Raw genomic sequence first — 16954 nt, 5'->3', positions numbered from 1 at the left:
AGCAGTGGTATTTTTTGTTATTGATGGACCAGATCCTGCCATGTCACCTACATGCCCAGTGCAAGGCATCTCATTATTAACCAATTCCTCTGGTTTGCACCACAGAACAATCTACATAAAAACTAAAAATCACATTTACACTGCAAGCTCAGAGGCAGCGATACAGCTGAAAAGTAACTTTCTGCTCTATTAAAAAATTATGACCATTAGCTACTAAGGGGTCAAAAATGCATGCCAGAACTGAAGACACCGTCTTAACGGTTTACAAATGTCATCATCTTTGTTGTTTTAATACAGACACATTTAGATATGAACATAGTAATGGTTTCTTTTGTCCAGCTTTCTGCCCTCATTTTTAAGCTGTATCTCTGTTTCTTCTAATTCTCAAATGTCATTTTGTGCAGTCTCTTCAACAAAGTCCAACCACTAATAAACTTGATCATACTCGTATTTTCCCTTGTCATGTTACCTTTATATAGCACACCCATTCACAACCCAATATATCATCCAAGTACTTTTCAACTGGGAGATGTAGTTTTGGTGTTGAAGTACTGCATTATTCTGAGGCTGTTTCCGTTGATCCTCTAGGGATATTTGCATTCTCATTTTCCCTCTTATCTACAATTACAGTGGATAGATTCCTCTGCTCAAAAGGCTGAATATCACCACAACATATCCTTGTAAGACAGTGTCACCGTTTCACCCCCACAAAGTCATTACAGACTTACAAGTTCGACATTAACAAAAACCACAAGACCTGGTTTACCGTGTTAAAAATGCGATTTATCCCCCCCCCCCCCTCCTTAATCTTCTGCAGCATCCTTATGGTGCCTAAAGAAAAGAAATTGATTAGACTTAATACACTGAGCTGATAGGACATTGGCATAGTTTACAGACTCACCGTTCCATCAAAGCACCGTTGTTCACATGCCTATCTGCTGGTAAACACCTTCTGTAGAGCACATGAAATAGATCTACAGGGGAAAAACAAAACACACCATTCACCATGGCAGAAAAAGTGTATACATCCCATATGCGTTTTCCACAGAATGACAGCACTGTTGCCTCTAAAGTACAAAATCTCAAGTGGAGGCAATTCAGTTTGGAGCAGACACTTGAAAGCTAGACAAATATTACATTGACATATTTGGTAAATTCATTTCCGCTTTGCAATCATAATAGCGGGATAGAATAAGTCACCACATTACTGTGTCAGGGCAGTTGTACACAGCATAGCTTTGACCATTTAGACCCATAACGCTTCCTGATTACTCACTTCTTCATCAAGGTATTTGTTTGTCTTTTGAACCATAAACTGGAAGGCTTCAACCACAAACCGCCTCTGATGACGATTTTTGCAGTCAATGATTTTAAGGAGGGACACATTTGGAGCATAAAGGTTGGGACACCTGGAGACCATATGACTCATGGTTAGGCAGAAGAGGGCGAGAGGTGTTTTTTAGTACATGGATTCGGTCTGCTTACCCTTCATAAATAAGCACCAGGCATTCCTTGCAGAGCGAGGGTAAGCTACACAGTAGTTGACAAGGATTACCGCATCTGGTTTTGGTGATATCAGGCGCAGTTCAAGATAGACTGGACTGCCAAGGAGCAGTCGCAGGGCTGATTATTTGTGGGCAAGTACTTGAATACGTCTGATCTGTTGGGGTTAGACAGACAAGAGCATCCATCATGAATTTGACAAGTCCATATTTCAGAGCTACTCGTATGCAATCCTACTCCAGCAGAATCAAGATTGTACTTGTTGCAATTGGTATAGAAAATAAGGCATAAATACCCAACCTTTAGCAATTCTCAAGTCAACAGCATATAAGCCATTAGGAGGACCGCTGACGCAAGGTGGAACTCGGGTCTTCACCATGTAGCAACCTCTGGTTATGACTGCGGAGCAACGCCTGCTTTGCTATAGCGACACTCAACCATGAACCTATGCAGATACGTGGGTTAACATTTACGCTTACACTACACAACACACAACAGAGTGGTAGAATTGTGCCCACAGAGTCAATGTATTGTGTAACACTAACCTGAGTGGATCACGTGTTGCAATTACGCCATACTGGAGGGTCAGAGATTGGACGACAGTCTGCACTCAGCCAGGTAGATCATCGTCTCACCAACTTCCTGTCAAGAAAAGTCAACTTGTCAGCTGTTTGCTCAGGTTTCCCAGCAGATTACACAGCATGCATAATGTAATGCCTGAAGCACACCCTCCAGACTCCAGTATGTTTAGAGTGAGTGCATTTATAAAATCCTTTACTTGTGATTTAGCAATCTGCTCTTTTAATGACCACCACATTGAGAAACACATATATTCTGTCACCTTACAGCACAGTTAAAATCTGAAATCTAGATGCAACACTATCAACCTGTGACATAACCGTGCGCTACAATGGCAGGTCAGGGCGAGGAAGTCGAGGGAAACTTAGAGGGCTGCAGCATTAAACGTGCTGCCTGTATTGGGACAAGCGTCTCAGGGACAGGCCTTTTTCCTGCCTGTCAGAGAACATGAAGTCTCTAGCAACTTAACTGAAAGTTAATGTAATCCCTTCTGTTCACAGTATAGGTAGTAACCCCATTGCAGAAATAACATCTCCCCTTCAAGTCTTGCTAATTGTTCAGTCAATCTCAATTGAAATTGAGCCTCAAGGCCTGCAGTGTGAATATAGCTTAACTAGGACTAGGCTTTTAAATTAAGTTTTACAGAGGTCAAGTTGTGAAGCATCTTCCAACTTGCTAAAAAAGTAACAAAGTGGAAGCGCACTGGAAAAATATAAACACAAAGGGCATGACTTACATAACATGACTCCACATTCTGAATTTTTGAACTTAAAGATGGCAACTTTGTCGTTGACAATGACTGGTTTACAGTTTGTACTCCCAGAAACAACAAGCTTGGTGGGGTCCACAGGGATTGATGAGTTGGCACGAATGGCGAACCACAAAGTGTTGATCAACAGTGCACTCTAAAGAGAGGGGGGACAAAAGTCACTTGAAGACAGACATTCCTATTTGAATATTTTTTTAAAAATCAGAGCCTACCATCCATTGGGTAGTAGCAGGTAGATGTAGAAGAATCCACACAGCATCCCATCATCTCACAGTCTGAGGACGATATTCCTGACTGGCCACAAGTCACCTGCTCTCTGTGGGGATGCCACAACCTAATAAAAGACCAAAAAATAATTCTGACATCAAAACCAAAATCCAGTAAAGTGTTACTGTACAACATTTCTATTCAGCACATTTGCTGAACGTACTTTGTACTGACCATGTGTCGTTGGCAATGTTGGTAGTTGCGGCCCTTGCGGGGATGAAGGCTGTTTGGGGATGGGGGCCCTTGGGGTGATCCGGGCCCTAGGAGCGCTCCAGGCCGTTGCGGACATGCAGGCCGTTGCGGCCGCGCTCTGGTTGGATGAATTTGCGGGGATGAAGGTTCTTGGGGCAATCCAGGCAGTTGTGGGGATGAAGACCCTTGCGGCGACCCAGGCCCTAGGGGTGAGCCATGCTGTTGCGGGATGAAGACCCTTGCGGCGACCCAGCCCTAGGGGTGAGCCAGGCTGTTGCGGGGATGAAGGCCCTTGCGGACCCAGGCCCTAGGGGTGAGCCAGGCTGTTGCGGGATGAAGGCCCTTGCGGCGACCCAGGCCCTAGGGGTGAGCCAGGCTGTTGCGGGGATGAAGGTTTTGGACGACCCAGGCCCTAGGGGCAATCCAGGCTGTTGCGGGGAAGACGGCCCTTGCGGTGAGCCGGGCCCTAGGGGCGAGCCAGGCTGTTGCGGGGATGAAGGTTCTTGGGACGACCCAGGCCCTAGGCAATCCAGGCTGTTGCGGGAAGACGGCCCTTGCGCGACCGGGCCCTAGGGGCGAGCCAGCTGTCGGGGATGAGGTTCTTGGGACACCCAGGCTCCAGGGGGCCAGGCTGTTGCGGGGATGAAGGTTCTTGGGGACTGACCAGGCCCTAGGGGCATCCAGGCTGTTGCGGGGAAGACGGCCCTTGGGTGAGCGGGCCCTAGGGGAGCCAGGCTGTTGCGGGGATGAAGTTCTTGGGACGACCCAGGCCTAGGGGCAATCCAGGCTGTTGCGGGATGAAGGTTCTTGGGACGACCCAGGCCCTACGGGTGAGCCAGGCTGTTGGGGCGACCCAGGTCCAAGGGGCAAAGAAGGTTCTTGTGGGGATGAAGGCCCTTGGGGCGAGCCAGGCTGTTGCGGGGAAGCTGGCCCTTGCGGTGAGCCGGCCCTAGGGGCGAGCCAGGCTGTTGCGGGGAAGCTGGCCCTTGCGGTGAGCCGGGCCCTAGGGGCGAGCCAGGCTGTTGCGGGGAAGCTGGCCCTTGCGGTGAGCCGGGCCCTAGGGGGAGCCAGGCTGTTGCGGGTGAAGGTTCTTGGGACGACCCAGGCCCTAGGGGCAATCCAGGCTGTTGCGGGGAAGACGGCCCTTGCGGCGAGCCGGTCCTAGGGGCGAGCCAGGCTGTTGCGGGAAGACGGCCCTTGCGGCGAGCCGGGCCCTAGGGCGAGCCAGGCTGTGCGGGGATGAAGGTTCTTGGACGACCCAGGCCCTACGGGTGAGCCAGGCTGTTGGGGCGACCCAGGTCCAAGGGGCAAAGAAGGTTCTTGTGGGGATGAAGGCCCTTGGGCGAGCCAGGCTGTTGCGGGGAAGCTGGCCCTTGCGGTGAGCCGGGCCCTAGGGGCGAGCCAGGCTGTTGCGGGGATGAAGGTTCTTGGGACGACCCAGGCCCTAGGGCACATCCAGGCTGTTGCGGGGAAGACGGCCTTGCGGCGACCCAGGCCCTAGGGGCGAGCCAGGCTGTTGCGGGATGAAGGTTCTTGGGACGACCCAGGCCCTAGGGTGAGCCAGGCTGTTGCGGGGATGAAGGTTCTTGGGACGACCCAGGCCCTAGGGGCAATCCAGGCTGTTGCGGGGAAGCTGGCCTTGCGGTGAGCCGGGCCCTAGGGGCGAGCCAGGCTGTTGCGGGGATGAAGTTCTTGGGACGACCCAGGCCCTAGGGGCATCCAGGCTGTTGCGGGGATGAGGTTCTTGGGACGACCCAGGCCCTACGGGTGAGCCAGGCTGTTGGGGCGACCCAGGTCCAAGGGCCAAAGAAGGTTCTTGTGGGGATGAAGGCCCTTGGGGCGAGCCAGGCTGTTGCGGGGAAGCTGGCCCTTGCGGTGAGCCGGGCCCTAGGGGCGAGCCAGGCTGTTGCGGGGAAGCTGGCCCTTGCGGTGAGCCGGGCCCTAGGGGCGAGCCAGGCTGTTGCGGGGAAGCTGGCCCTTGCGGTGAGCCGGGCCCTAGGGGCGAGCCAGGCTGTTGCGGGGATGAAGGTTCTTGGGACGACCCAGGCCCTAGGGGCAATCCAGGCTGTTGCGGGGAAGACGGCCTTGGGCGAGCGGCGGTCCTAGGGCGAGCCAGGCTGTTGCGGGGAAGCCGGCCCTTGCGGTGAGCCGGGCCCTAGGGGCGAGCCAGGCTGTTGCGGGGATGAAGGTTCTTGGGACGACCCAGGCCTACGTACCGCTGTGGGGGGACCCCAGGTCAAGGGGCAAAGAAGGTTTGTTGGGGATGAAGGCCCTTGGGGCGAGCCAGGCTGTTGCGGGGAAGCTGGCCCTTGCGGTGAGCCGGCCCTAGGGGCGAGCCAGGCTGTTGCGGGGATGAAGGTTCTGGGACGACCCAGGCCCTAGGGGCAATCCAGCTGTTGCGGGGAAGACGGCCTTGCGGCGAGCCGTCCTAGGGGCGAGCCAGGCGTTGCGGGGAAGACGGCCCTTGCGGTGAGCGGGCCCTAGGGCGAGCCAGGCTGTTGCGGGGATGAAGGTTCTTGGGACGACCCAGGCCCTACGGGTGAGCCAGGCTGTTGGGGCGACCCAGGTCCAAGGGGCAAAGAAGGTTCTTGTGGGATGAAGGCCCTTGGGGTGAGCCAAGCTGTTGGGGCTCTTGCGGTGAGCCAGGCCCTAGGGCGAGCCAGGCTGTTGCGGGTAAGAAGGTCCTTGCGGCAAGCCGGGCCCTAGGGCGAGCCAGGCTGTTGCGGTAAGAAGGTCCTTGCGGCAAGCCGGGCCCTAGGGGCGAGCCAGGCTGTTGCGGGTAAGAAGGCCCTTGCGGCAAGCCGGGCCCTAGGGGCGAGCCAGGCTGTTGCGGGTAAGAAGGCCCTTGCGGTGACCCAGGCCCTAGAGGCAATGAAGGTTCTTGCGGTGAGCCAGGCTGTTGAGGCAATGAAGGTTCTTGCGGCGAGCCGGGCTGTTGAGGCAATGAAGGCCCTTGCGGCGAGCCGGGCCCTAGGGGCAAAGAAGGTTCTTGTGGGGATGAAGGCCCTTGGGGTGAGCCAGGCTGTTGGGGCCCTTGGGGCAAGCCAGGCTGTTGCGGGGAAGATGGCCCTTGCGGTGAGCCGGGCCCTAGGGGCGAGCCAGGCTGTTGCGGGGATGAAGGTTCTTGGGACGACCCAGGCCCTAGGGCCAATCCAGGCTGTTGCGGGGAAGACGGCCCTTGCGGCGAGCCGGGTCCTAGGGGCGAGCCAGGCTGTTGCGGGGATGAAGGTTTCTTGGGACGACCCAGGCCCTACGGGTGAGCCAGGCTGTTGGGGCGACCCAGGTCCAAGGGCAAAGAAGGTTCTTGTGGGGATGAGGCCCTTGGGGTGAGCCAGGCTGTTGGGGCCCTTGGGGGCGAGCCGGCTGTTGGGGGGAAGACGGCCCTTGCGGTGAGCCGGGCCTAGGGGCGAGCCAGGCTGTTGGGGGGATGAAGGTTCTTGGGATGACCCAGGCTGTTGGGGCGACCCAGGTCCAAGGGGCAAAGAAGGTTCTTGTGGGGATGAAGGCCCTTGGGGTGAGCCAGGCTGTTGGGGCCCTTGGGGCAAGCCAGGCTGTTGCGGGGCAGATGGCCCTTGCGGCGAGCCGGGCCCTAGGGGCGAGCCAGGCTGTTGCGGGGATGAAGGTTCTTGGGACGACCCAGGCCCTACGGGTGAGCCAGGCTGTTGGGGCGACCCAGGCCCCAGGGGCAAAGAAGGTTCTTGGGGTGAGCCAGGCTGTTGCAGGGAAGATGGCCCTTGCGGTGAGCCGGGCCCTAGGGGCGAGCCAGGCTGTTGCGGGGATGAAGGCCCTTGGGACGACCCAGGCCCTAGGGGCAATCCAGGCTGTTGCGGGGAACGGCCCTTGCGGTGAGCCGGGCCCTAGGGGCGAGCCAGGCTGTTGCGGTATGAAGGCCCTTGCGGCGACCAGGCCCTAGTGGCAATGAAGGTTCTTGGGGCGAGCCAGGCCCTTGCGACGACCCAGGCTGTTGCGGAGATGAAGGCCCTTGCGGTGACCCAGGCTGTTGCGGGTAAGAAGGCCCTTGGGTGACCCGGGCCCTAGGGGCAATGAAGGTTCTTGGGTGGCCAGGCTGTGCGGGGAAGACGGCCCTTGCGGCAAGCTGGGCCCTAGGGGCGAGCCAGGCTGTTGCGGGTAAGAAGGCCCTTGCGGTGACCCAGGCCCTAGAGGCAATGAAGGTTCTTCTGGGGATGAAGGCCCTTGGGGGCGACCCAGGCCCTACGGGTGAGCCAGCCCTTGGGGCGACCCAGCCCTAGAGGCAATGAAGGTTCTTCTGGGGATGAAGGCCCTTGGGCGACCCAGGCCCTACGGGTGAGCCAGGCTGTTGCGGGGAAGACGGCCCTTGGGGCGACGAAGGCCCTAGAGGCAATGAAGGTTCTTGTGGTGAGCCGGCTGTTGCTGGGAAGACGGCCCTTGCGGTGAGCCGGCCCTAGGGCGAGCCAGGCTGTTGCGGGGATGAAGGTCCTTGGGACGACCCAGGCCCTAGGGGCAATCCAGGCTGTTGCGGGAAGACGGCCCTTGGGGCGACCCAGGCCCTACGGTGAGCCAGGCAGTTGCGGGGGATGAAGGCCCTTGGTGTGATCCAGGCCCTAGGGGCAATGAAGGTTCTTGGGGCGAGCCAGGCTTTTGCGGACATGCAGGCCGTTGTGGCCGCGCGCTCGGATTGGCTCAATGCGCTTAAATGTGGGATAGGATTGGCCACTGGAGCCAGGAAATACGCCTGGGTCAACCTTCAGGCGTCTCTCACAAGATGCGGTAGCAACTTGTGTCTGATCAAACGCGTTGACGTACAACAACTGCAGGCTGTAGCGGTCACTCTGTAATACAAAGAGCTTTTTGAAGAAAGAACTCAATTCAAGACATGCAAAACTACACATTAAAATATAGACTACAGAGCCAAGCAATTACTTCAAAGTACATTTAAGAAGCCTACCCGTTTCACATGGCACCGGTAAAGGGTACAGCAAGGTGTTAGTCAAAGGGTTCACTTCATAACCCAAGACTCTGGAGCATCCATAACAGACAGCAGGTCCTTTGAGCCTGATGAACGAGTGAAAGCCTAGTCAGTTACAACATGCATTCAGCAAAATAAAGACATTTAAATAGGCAGCAAAGTCAAGTACATACCCACAACTTTAACTTCACTTAATGAACCTTTCAGCACAGTAATTTGAAAGCCAGCGTCACTGCAAACCACTCTAGCCCTCGACGCCGACTGGTACCGCTGGTCGGCTCCTTGAAGGGATATTGTCAATTCCATCTGGAAACTACTATCAGTACCTCTGCGCCATGTCTTGGACTAGAATCTACTGTTCATCTGGTCTCCATGGTTAGCAAAATTGTAGAAGTTTCCACTGGCGGTGGCACCTTCAACTTGAAGCAATGAATCCTCAAGAACTGCATCTTCACCGCTGTCGTCCTCCCTGCGGTCATCTGGAGTGGAGAGAGGCAATTGTTACCAATGTCACAGATTGCAGTCAAGAGAATTCAGCCATTTCTTGTCAAATCGATGTAGACAGCCCAGCCAAATAGTTTCTTCCAGTCTTTATGACTAAGCAGTTGCTAGAGTGGACGAAACACAGACATCTCAGGTCATCCATGCTTGATATGATGGAAATACATAGGCTAAAACTAGGTACCGGCAATCTCCACTATCGCGGCTGCCATCTTTGTTCCGATAGACGTTAACTCTGGTTTTTCCCCTCAGGTGTCTTGCAGTGTTGAGAAAATTACTCTTTTTGCAGAACTTCCAGGTTCTGATTCATTACACCGCCAGAAGAACCTAGATACCTCCTCGTTTCAAGACTCCGTCTTTCCCGTGAAATACTGGCATTGTGAGCGCGCCAAAGTTTGTTCAGTCACACATAATCTCATTTTTTGCTGAAGTATAAACATTTGTAAACAACTGTAATAGATATTTAGTTTAATTGCTAGACGACAAGTGAACAAAATTTCAATGAATTTGAACAACACCTTGGGGGTTTTATTGCCCGCAAAATCTGCTTCATTGACTAAGAACATAAGACAGCCAGCAGAGTGTGCTATAGCCATGCCGTAGGTCACACCTTTGCTTTAACTTCAGGGGAAACAAGACAGTGTAAGGGACTACTTTGGCTTTTAAATGACCCTGTTGTGCAATTATTGAAGCAATAAACCTGGTCTTGTTATCATTTTCAGTATATTTCAAGCCCTTTCCAGCTGTACAATTGTTTTAGCATTTGACCACGCTGCAAATTTTGTTCACATACCTACTACAATCATAAAGTCCATGACTTTGTAAATGACAGCTACAAAGCGATGTCTGCATGTTACCATCCCTCATAAATGACATAGTGGTCCAGTTGTAGACGTATGCAAAAGACGACATTTGCAAGAACCTGCTTTCAGTGACCACACGCTTATTATCGGTGCTGTGTCATTGGTGGTTGTTACCTGGCGAGGGACGTTGAATTTTCTTGATCCGCGCCCATCCCTCTACTGAACCAGCAGAGTCGCAGTCAGGACCAGCAGCAGCTCTACCCTGACGCCAGCCATGAATCAATGTGAGGCCCTCCTGCAGTTGCTGAGCACCCAGACAATATAGCCTCTTGAAACGGAGCGGGTGGCGTTTGAAGTCAATTGAGTGCACCTGGTGACTACTGATTGGCACTCGCTACTCAACTAAAGTCACAGGTTTGGGAATGAAAACTGCCTGTTTACTAAGAAATGCCTATTTCATGTTTCTAAGATGTTACAGTTCTTTTAAAATAAATCAACTGACCAACATTTAATGATGTAAATGTAGACATTATGTTACAAGTTACAGGCACCAGTCTGTGCAAATACTTTTTGAAATCTTTTCTTAAGTATAACTGGAATTTTCTTTCAGACAACATTTTGAATACTGCAAGCATGTTCAGTTATTTTATTTTTCTAAATAACACCTTGGATATTGCTTGTTACACATTTAATCAACACAGGGTTTCCTTTGGGTGCTGCATTACATTTGGAGGTGTCTCTAATATTGTCATTGTCTTCCTCATGTACAGTGTGTACATGTCATTGTTTAAAAAAATCATTGAAATAGTAAATACTATATGAAACCATTACTCTCCATCTCAAAAGTAGAATCAACATCTAAAACCATCTTACAAGCATCACACAAATACATTCTATCACAAAGATGTTGAATAGATTCACTTTACAGTTATACCTAATAAAGGTTGTCATTAACATTTAAATGCTTCATTTCACTGACGGATGGATGGATTTCACTGACTGAAATAATTAAACTCAGCTGGCTTTCATTTCAGTCTCCAAAGAAAAGCTTCATGTAAACGCTATGTTCAAATGTATTTCACAGAGCATTGCCGGACTTTTATCTTTTAAAGTTCTTCCATGATGATGGATCGAAATCACACACTTTCAGCGTCTTAACGAAGAAAAATATAAAATAAGACACCGAAATTTCTCGGGGGTGGCAAAAGAGTTTATTGCAAATATTTCAGTACAAGAACACAAACACCCATATAGTCTACTACTGCACCCACAAGTCAAATAAGCAGACTATTCAAAAGTCTTTATCATTTAAAACATTAATGTCCTTTCTTGTAATCATATTCTCTAGAACCAAAAGAAAAACCTGGGTGTTTTTTTTAGTAGTGAAGTAGAAATTCCCTTGTAGGCGTTGGCCTTATATTTGACTTTGTATGTAAACGCACCGCCCAAACGATTGCTTCACTTTTGGTCTGAAAGCACCATAATAGCAATGCGCCAAAGTACATGCGCACCTGGCTTTAAAAGGAATGGGAAATGATAACGATGCCATTTGACCAACTATAGTGTATTAATGATATTGACAAATATAATTGACATTTAGGCTACTCTCTCACTCTGTAGGGCAATCGCCTGCAGGACTTAAAACAAGGCAAAAACATAAAGGTGCGCAATGTGTTTCAGCGCCGTCAAGGTAACGTGATAAAGTGCTGTCCCGTTCACAGCATTTGAGCCAGTGACGTCAGTAAAGTCTGAGGGTTCAGGGCTTGGGCCTTGGACTCTAGCTCAAAGACTTGTGAGCATGTCTGACACACAGAGATCCCCCCCCCCCCCCCCAGTCACTTCATCCTGGCGCCAGGCCTGAAACCAGGAAATATTTTCCATCAAATATGATCCAGTTTCAGCAAAATCAGTGAATAAAGTTGTGCTTTTATGAAGTAAGCAGTGGTATTTTTTGTTATTGATGGACCAGATCCGCCATGTCACCTACATGCCCAGTGCAAGGCATCTCATTATTTAACCAATTCCTCTGGTTGTGCACCACAGACAATCTACATAAAAACTAAAATCACATTTACACTGCAAGCTCAAGAGGCAGCGATACAGCTGAAAAGTAAATTTCTGCTCTATGTAAAAATTATGACCATTAGCTACTAAGGGTCAAAAATGCATGCCAGAACTGAAGACACCGTCTTACGGTTTACAAATGTCATCATCTTTGTTGTTTTAATACAGACACATTTAGATATGAACATAGTAATGGTTTCTTTTGTCCAGCTTTCTGCCCTCATTTTTAAGCTGTATCTCTTTTCTTCATAATTCTCGAATGTCATTTTGCAGTCTCTTCAACAAAGTCCAACCACTAATAAAACTTGATCAGTACTCGTATTTTTCCCTTGTCATGTTACCTTTATATAGCACACCATTCACAACCCAATATATCATCCAAGTACTTTTCAACTGGGGAGGATGTAGTTTTGGTGTTGAAGTACTGCATTCTGAGGCGTTTCCGTTGATCCTCTAGGGATTTTGCATTCTCTTTTCCCTCTTTATCTACAATACAGTGGATAGATTCCTCTGCTCAAAAGGCTGAAGATCACCCACCAACAGTATCCTTGTAAGAACAGTGTCACCGTTTCAACCCACACAAGTCATTTACAGACTTACAAGTCTACATAACAAAAACCACAAGACCTGGTTTACCGTGTTATAAAATGCGATTTATTCCCCCCCCCCCCTCCTTAAGTCTTCTGCAGCATCTTATGGTGCCTAGAAGAAAAGAAATTGATTAGACTAATACACTGAGCTGATAGGACATTGGCATAGTTTACAGACTCACCTTTCCATCAAAGCACCGTTGTTCACATGGCCTATCTGCTGGTAAACACACTTCTGTAGAGCACATGAAATAGATCTACAGGGTAAAAACAAAACACACCATTTCACCATGGCAGAAAAAGTGTATACATCCCATATGCGTTTTCCACAGAATGACAGCACTGTTGCCTCTAAAGTACAAAATCTCAAGTGGAGGCATTCAGTTTGGAGCAGACACTTGAAAGCTAGACAATATTACATTGACATATTTGGTAAATTTCATTTCCGCTTTGCAATCATAATAGCGGGATAGAATAAGTCACCACATTACTGTGTCAGGGCAGTTGTACACAGCATAGCTTTGACCATTTAGACCCAAACGGCTTCCTGATTACTCACTCTCATCAAGGTATTTGTTTGTTCTTTGAACCATAACTGGAAGGCTTCAACCACAAACCGCCTCTGATGACGATTTTGCAGTCAATGATTTTAAGGAGGGACACATTTGGAGCATAAAGGTTGGGACACCTGGAGACAAATATGACTCATGGTTAGGCAGAAAGAGGCGAGGAGGGTGTGTTTTAGTACATGGAGTTCGGTCATGCTTACCCTTCATAAATAAGCACCAGTGCATTCCTTGCAGAGCGAGGGTAAGCTACACAGTAGTTGACAAGGATTACCGCATCTGGTTTTGGTGATATCAGGCGCAGTCAAGATAGACTGGACTGCCAAGGAGCAGTCGCAAGGGCTGATTATTTGTGGGCAAGTAGCTTGAATACGTCTGATCTGTTGGGGTTAGACAGACAAAGAGCAAACAGTCAATGAATTGACAAGTCCATATTTCAGAGCTACTCGTATGCAATCCTACTCCAGCAGAATCAAGATTGTACTTGTTGCAATTGGTATAGAAAATAAGGCATAAATACCCAACCTTTAGCAATTCTCAAGTCAACAGCATATAAGCCATTAGAGAGGACCGCTGACGGCAAGGTGGAACTCGGGGTCTTCACCATGTAGCCAACGCTGGTTAGTGACTGCGGAGCAACGCCTGCTTTGCTATAGCGACACTCAACCATGAACCTATGCAGATACGTGGGTTAACATTTAAGCTTAGCACTACACAAAAACACAACAGTGGTAGAATTGTGCCCACAGAGTCAAAGTGTATTGTGTAACACTAACCTGAGTGGATCACGTGTTGCAATTACGCCATACTGGAGGGTCAGAGATTGGACGACAGTCTGCACTTCAGCCAGGTAGATCATCGTCTCACCAACTTCCTGTCAAGAAAAGTCAACTTGTCAGCTGTTTTGCTTCAGGTTTCCCAGCAGATTACCAGCATGCATAATGTAATGCCTGAAGCACACCCTCCAAGACTCCCATATGTTTAGAGTGAGTGCATTATAAAATCCCTTACTTGTGATTTAGCAATCTGCTCTTTTAATGACCACCACATTGAGAACACATAATATTCTGTGCACCTTACAGCACAGTTAAAAATCTGAAATCTAGATGCAACACTATCAACCTGTGACATAACCGTGCGCTACAATGGCAGGTCAGGGCGAGGAAGTCGAGGGAAACTTAGAGGGCTGCAGCATTAACGTGCTGCCTGTATTTGGGACAAGCGTCTCAGGGACAGGCCTTTTTCCTGCCTGTCAGAGAACATGAAGTCTCTAGCAACTTAACTGAAAGTTAAATGTAATCCCTTCTGTTCACAGTATAGGTAGTAACCCCATTGCAGAAAATAAAATCATCTCCCCTTCAAGGATCTGCTAATTGTTCAGTCAATCTCAATTGAAATTGAGCCTCAAGGCCTGCAGTGAATATAGCTTAACTAGGACTAGGCTTTTAAATTAAGTTTTACAGAGGTCAAGTTGTGAAGCATCTTCCAACTTGCTAAAAAGTAACAAAGTGGAAAGCGCACTGGGAAAATATAAACACAAAGGGCATGACTTACATAAGCATGAACTCCACATTCTGAATTTTTGAACTTAAAGATGGCAACTTTGTCGTTGACAATGACTGGTTTACAGTTTGTTACTCCCGAAACAACAAGCTTGGTGGGGTCCACAGGGATTGATGCGAGTGGCACGAATGGCGAACACAAAGTGTTGATCAACAGTGCACTCTAAAGAGGGGGGGGACAAAATCACTTGAAAGACAGACATTTCCTATTTGAATATTTTTTTAAAAATCAGAAGCCTCACCATCCATTGGTAGTACAGCAGTAGATGTAGAAGAATCCACACAGCATCCCATCATCTCACAGTCTGAGGACGATATTCCTGACTGGCCACAAGTCACCTGCTCTCCTGTGGGGATGCCACAACCTAATAGGACAAAGACCAAAAAATAAATTCTGACATCAAAAACCAAAATCCAGTAAAGTGTTACTGTACAACATTTCTATTCAGCACATTTGCTGAACGTACTTTGTACTGACCATGTGTCGTTGGCAATGTTGGTAGTTGCGGCCCTTGCGGGGATGAAGGCTGTTGTGGGGATGGGGGCCCTTGGGGTGATCCGGGCCCTAGGAGCGCTCCAGGCCGTTGCGGACATGCAGGCCGTTGCGGCCGCGCTCTGGTTGGATGAATTTGCGGGGATGAAGGTTCTTGGGGCAATCCAGGCAGTTGTGGGGATGAAGACCCTTGCGGCGACCCAGGCCCTAGGGTGAGCCAGGCTGTTGCGGGGATGAAGACCCTTGCGGCGACCCAGGCCCTAGGGGTGAGCCAGGCTGTTGCGGGGATGAAGGCCCTTGCGGCGACCCAGGCCCTAGGGGTGAGCCAGGCTGTTGCGGGGATGAAGGCCCTTGCGGCGACCCAGGCCCTAGGGGTGAGCCAGGCTGTTGCGGGGATGAAGGCCCTTGCGGCGACCCAGGCCCTAGGGGTGAGCCAGGCTGTTGGGGCGACCCAGGCCCCAGGGGCAAAGAAGGTTCTTGGGGTGAGCCAGGCTGTTGCAGGGAAGATGGCCCTTGCGGTGAGCGGGCCCTAGGGGCGAGCCAGGCTGTTGCGGGGATGAAGGCCCTTGGGGTGACCCAGGCCCTAGGGGCGAGCCAGGCTGTTGCGGGGATGAAGGCCCTTGGGGTGACCCAGGCCCTAGTGGCAATGAAGGTTCTTGGGGCGACCCAGGCCCTAGGGGTGAGCCAGGCTGTTGCGGGTAAGAAGGCCCTTGCGGTGACCCGGGCCCTAGGGGCAATGAAGGTTCTTGGGGCAATCCAGGCTGTTGCGGGGAAGACGGCCCTTGCGGCAAGCTGGGCCCTAGGGGCGAGCCAGGCTGTTGCGGGTAAGAAGGCCCTTGCGGTGACCCAGGCCCTAGAGGCAATGAAGGTTCTTCTGGGGATGAAGGCCCTTGGGGCGACCCAGGCCCTACGGGTGAGCCAGGCTGTTGGGGCGACCCAGGCCCTACGGGTGAGCCAGGCTGTTGGGGCGACCCAGGCCCTACGGGTGAGCCAGGCTGTTGGGGCGACCCAGGCCCTACGGGTGAGCCAGGCTGTTGCGGGGATGAAGGCCCTTGGGGCGACTCAGGCCCTTGGGGCGCGCCAGGCTGTTGCGGGGATGAAGGCCCTAGGGGCGACCCAGGCCCTAGAGGCAATGAAGGTTCTTCTGGGGATGAAGGCCCTTGGGGCGACCCAGGCCCTACGGGTGAGCCAGGCTGTTGCGGGGAAGACGGCCCTTGGGGCGACGAAGGCCCTAGAGGCAATGAAGGTTCTTGTGGTGAGCCGGGCTGTTGCGGGGAAGACGGCCCTTGCGGTGAGCCGGGCCCTAGGGGCGAGCCAGGCTGTTGCGGGGATGAAGGCCCTTGCGGCGACCCAGGCCCTAGGGGTGAGCCAGGCTGTTGCGGGGAAGACGGCCCTTGGGGCGACCCAGGCCCTAGGGTGAGCCAGGCTGTTGCGGGGATGAAGGTTCTTGGGACGACCCAGGCCCTAGGGCAATCCAGGCTGTTGCGGGGAAGACGGCCCTTGCGGTGAGCCGGGCCCTAGGGGCGAGCCAGGCTGTGCGGGATGAAGGTTCTTGGGACGACCCAGGCCCTACGGGTGAGCCAGGCTGTTGGGCGAGCCAGGCTGTTGCGGGTATGAAGGTTCTTGGGGCGAGCCAGGCTTTGCGGGTATGAAGCCCTTGTGGCAAGCCGGGCCCTAGGGTGAGCCAGGCGTTGGGGGATGAAGGCCCTTGCGGCGAGCTGGGCCCTTGCGGTGACCCGGCTGTTGGGGGGATGAAGGTTCTTGGGACGACCCAGGCCCTAGGGGCGAGCCAGGCTGTTGCGGGGAAGACGGCCCTTGCGGTGAGCCGGGCCCTAGGGGTGAGCCAGGCTGTTGGGGCCCTTGGGGCGATCCAGGCCCTAGGGGCCAGCCAGGCTGTTGGGGGGATGAAGGCCCTTGCGGTGACCCGGCCCTAGTGGCAATGAAGGTTCTTGGGGTGAGCCAGGTTGTTGTGGGGATGAAGGCCCTTGCGGCAAGCCGGGCCCTAGGGGCAATGAAGGTTCTTGGGGTGAGCCAGGCCCTTGCGACAACCCAGGCTGTTGCGGAGATGAAGGTCCTTGCGGTGAGCCGGGCCCTAGGGGCAATGAAGGTTCTTGGGG

At 51.8% G+C, this 16954-nt stretch overlaps 3 protein-coding genes and 3 long non-coding RNA genes across 7 annotated transcripts; 2 read left to right on the top strand and 4 right to left on the bottom strand.

Annotated features, from left to right (window-relative positions):
- Positions 1–929: 929 nt before the first annotated feature.
- On the bottom strand, positions 930–1818 carry LOC119904782. Its single transcript, XR_005444740.1, has 4 exons — positions 1804–1818; positions 1486–1660; positions 1277–1409; positions 930–974 (listed from the first exon to the last, which is right to left on the bottom strand). It is a non-coding gene; the product is annotated as an uncharacterized LOC119904782 (long non-coding RNA).
- Positions 1819–2824: 1006 nt separating this feature from the next.
- On the bottom strand, positions 2825–3519 carry LOC119904780 (putative gastrointestinal growth factor xP4). Its single transcript, XM_038721465.1, has 3 exons — positions 3282–3519; positions 3064–3185; positions 2825–2987 (listed from the first exon to the last, which is right to left on the bottom strand). The coding sequence occupies exons 1-3, from the start codon at positions 3293–3295 to the stop codon at positions 2887–2889; spliced, it is 237 nt and encodes a 78-aa protein (XP_038577393.1). The 5' UTR covers positions 3296–3519; the 3' UTR covers positions 2825–2886.
- Positions 3520–4562: 1043 nt separating this feature from the next.
- LOC119904783 lies at positions 4563–7086 on the top strand. 2 transcript variants are annotated; one of them, XR_005444741.1, is made up of 2 exons: positions 4563–4608; positions 6987–7086. It is a non-coding gene; the product is annotated as an uncharacterized LOC119904783 (long non-coding RNA). The 2 variants fall into 2 exon arrangements; XR_005444742.1 differs by lacking the exon at positions 4563–4608 and adding an exon at positions 6541–6593.
- LOC119904779 (sporozoite surface protein 2-like) lies at positions 5844–7940 on the bottom strand. The gene is made up of 4 exons (XM_038721464.1): positions 7935–7940; positions 7267–7522; positions 6573–6899; positions 5844–6280 (listed from the first exon to the last, which is right to left on the bottom strand). Exons 1-4 carry the CDS (start codon positions 7938–7940, stop codon positions 5844–5846), a joined length of 1026 nt encoding a protein of 341 aa, XP_038577392.1.
- Positions 7941–12853: 4913 nt separating this feature from the next.
- On the bottom strand, positions 12854–14436 carry LOC119904781. Its single transcript, XR_005444739.1, has 5 exons — positions 14337–14436; positions 13559–13656; positions 13308–13456; positions 12986–13162; positions 12854–12904 (listed from the first exon to the last, which is right to left on the bottom strand). It is a non-coding gene; the product is annotated as an uncharacterized LOC119904781 (long non-coding RNA).
- A 923-nt stretch (positions 14437–15359) lies between these two features.
- On the top strand, positions 15360–16208 carry LOC119904784 (collagen alpha-1(I) chain-like; the record flags this gene model as incomplete). Its single annotated transcript, XM_038721467.1, has 3 exons — positions 15360–15435; positions 15598–15662; positions 15810–16208. Coding segments are annotated over 3 exons (540 nt in total), but the record flags the coding sequence as incomplete, so codon positions are not given.
- Between the last annotated feature and the right edge of the window lie 746 nt (positions 16209–16954).

The sequence above is a fragment of the Micropterus salmoides genome, unplaced genomic scaffold, assembly GCF_014851395.1.
Source record: "Micropterus salmoides isolate LMB-PRFRI ecotype aquatic unplaced genomic scaffold, ASM1485139v1 Ms_hic_scaffold_1522, whole genome shotgun sequence".
In the NCBI taxonomy this organism is placed as follows: Eukaryota; Metazoa; Chordata; class Actinopteri; order Centrarchiformes; family Centrarchidae; genus Micropterus; species Micropterus salmoides.
The sequence above is the reverse complement of the archived record's forward strand: the minus strand, read 5'-3'. Positions and strand labels throughout refer to the sequence as shown.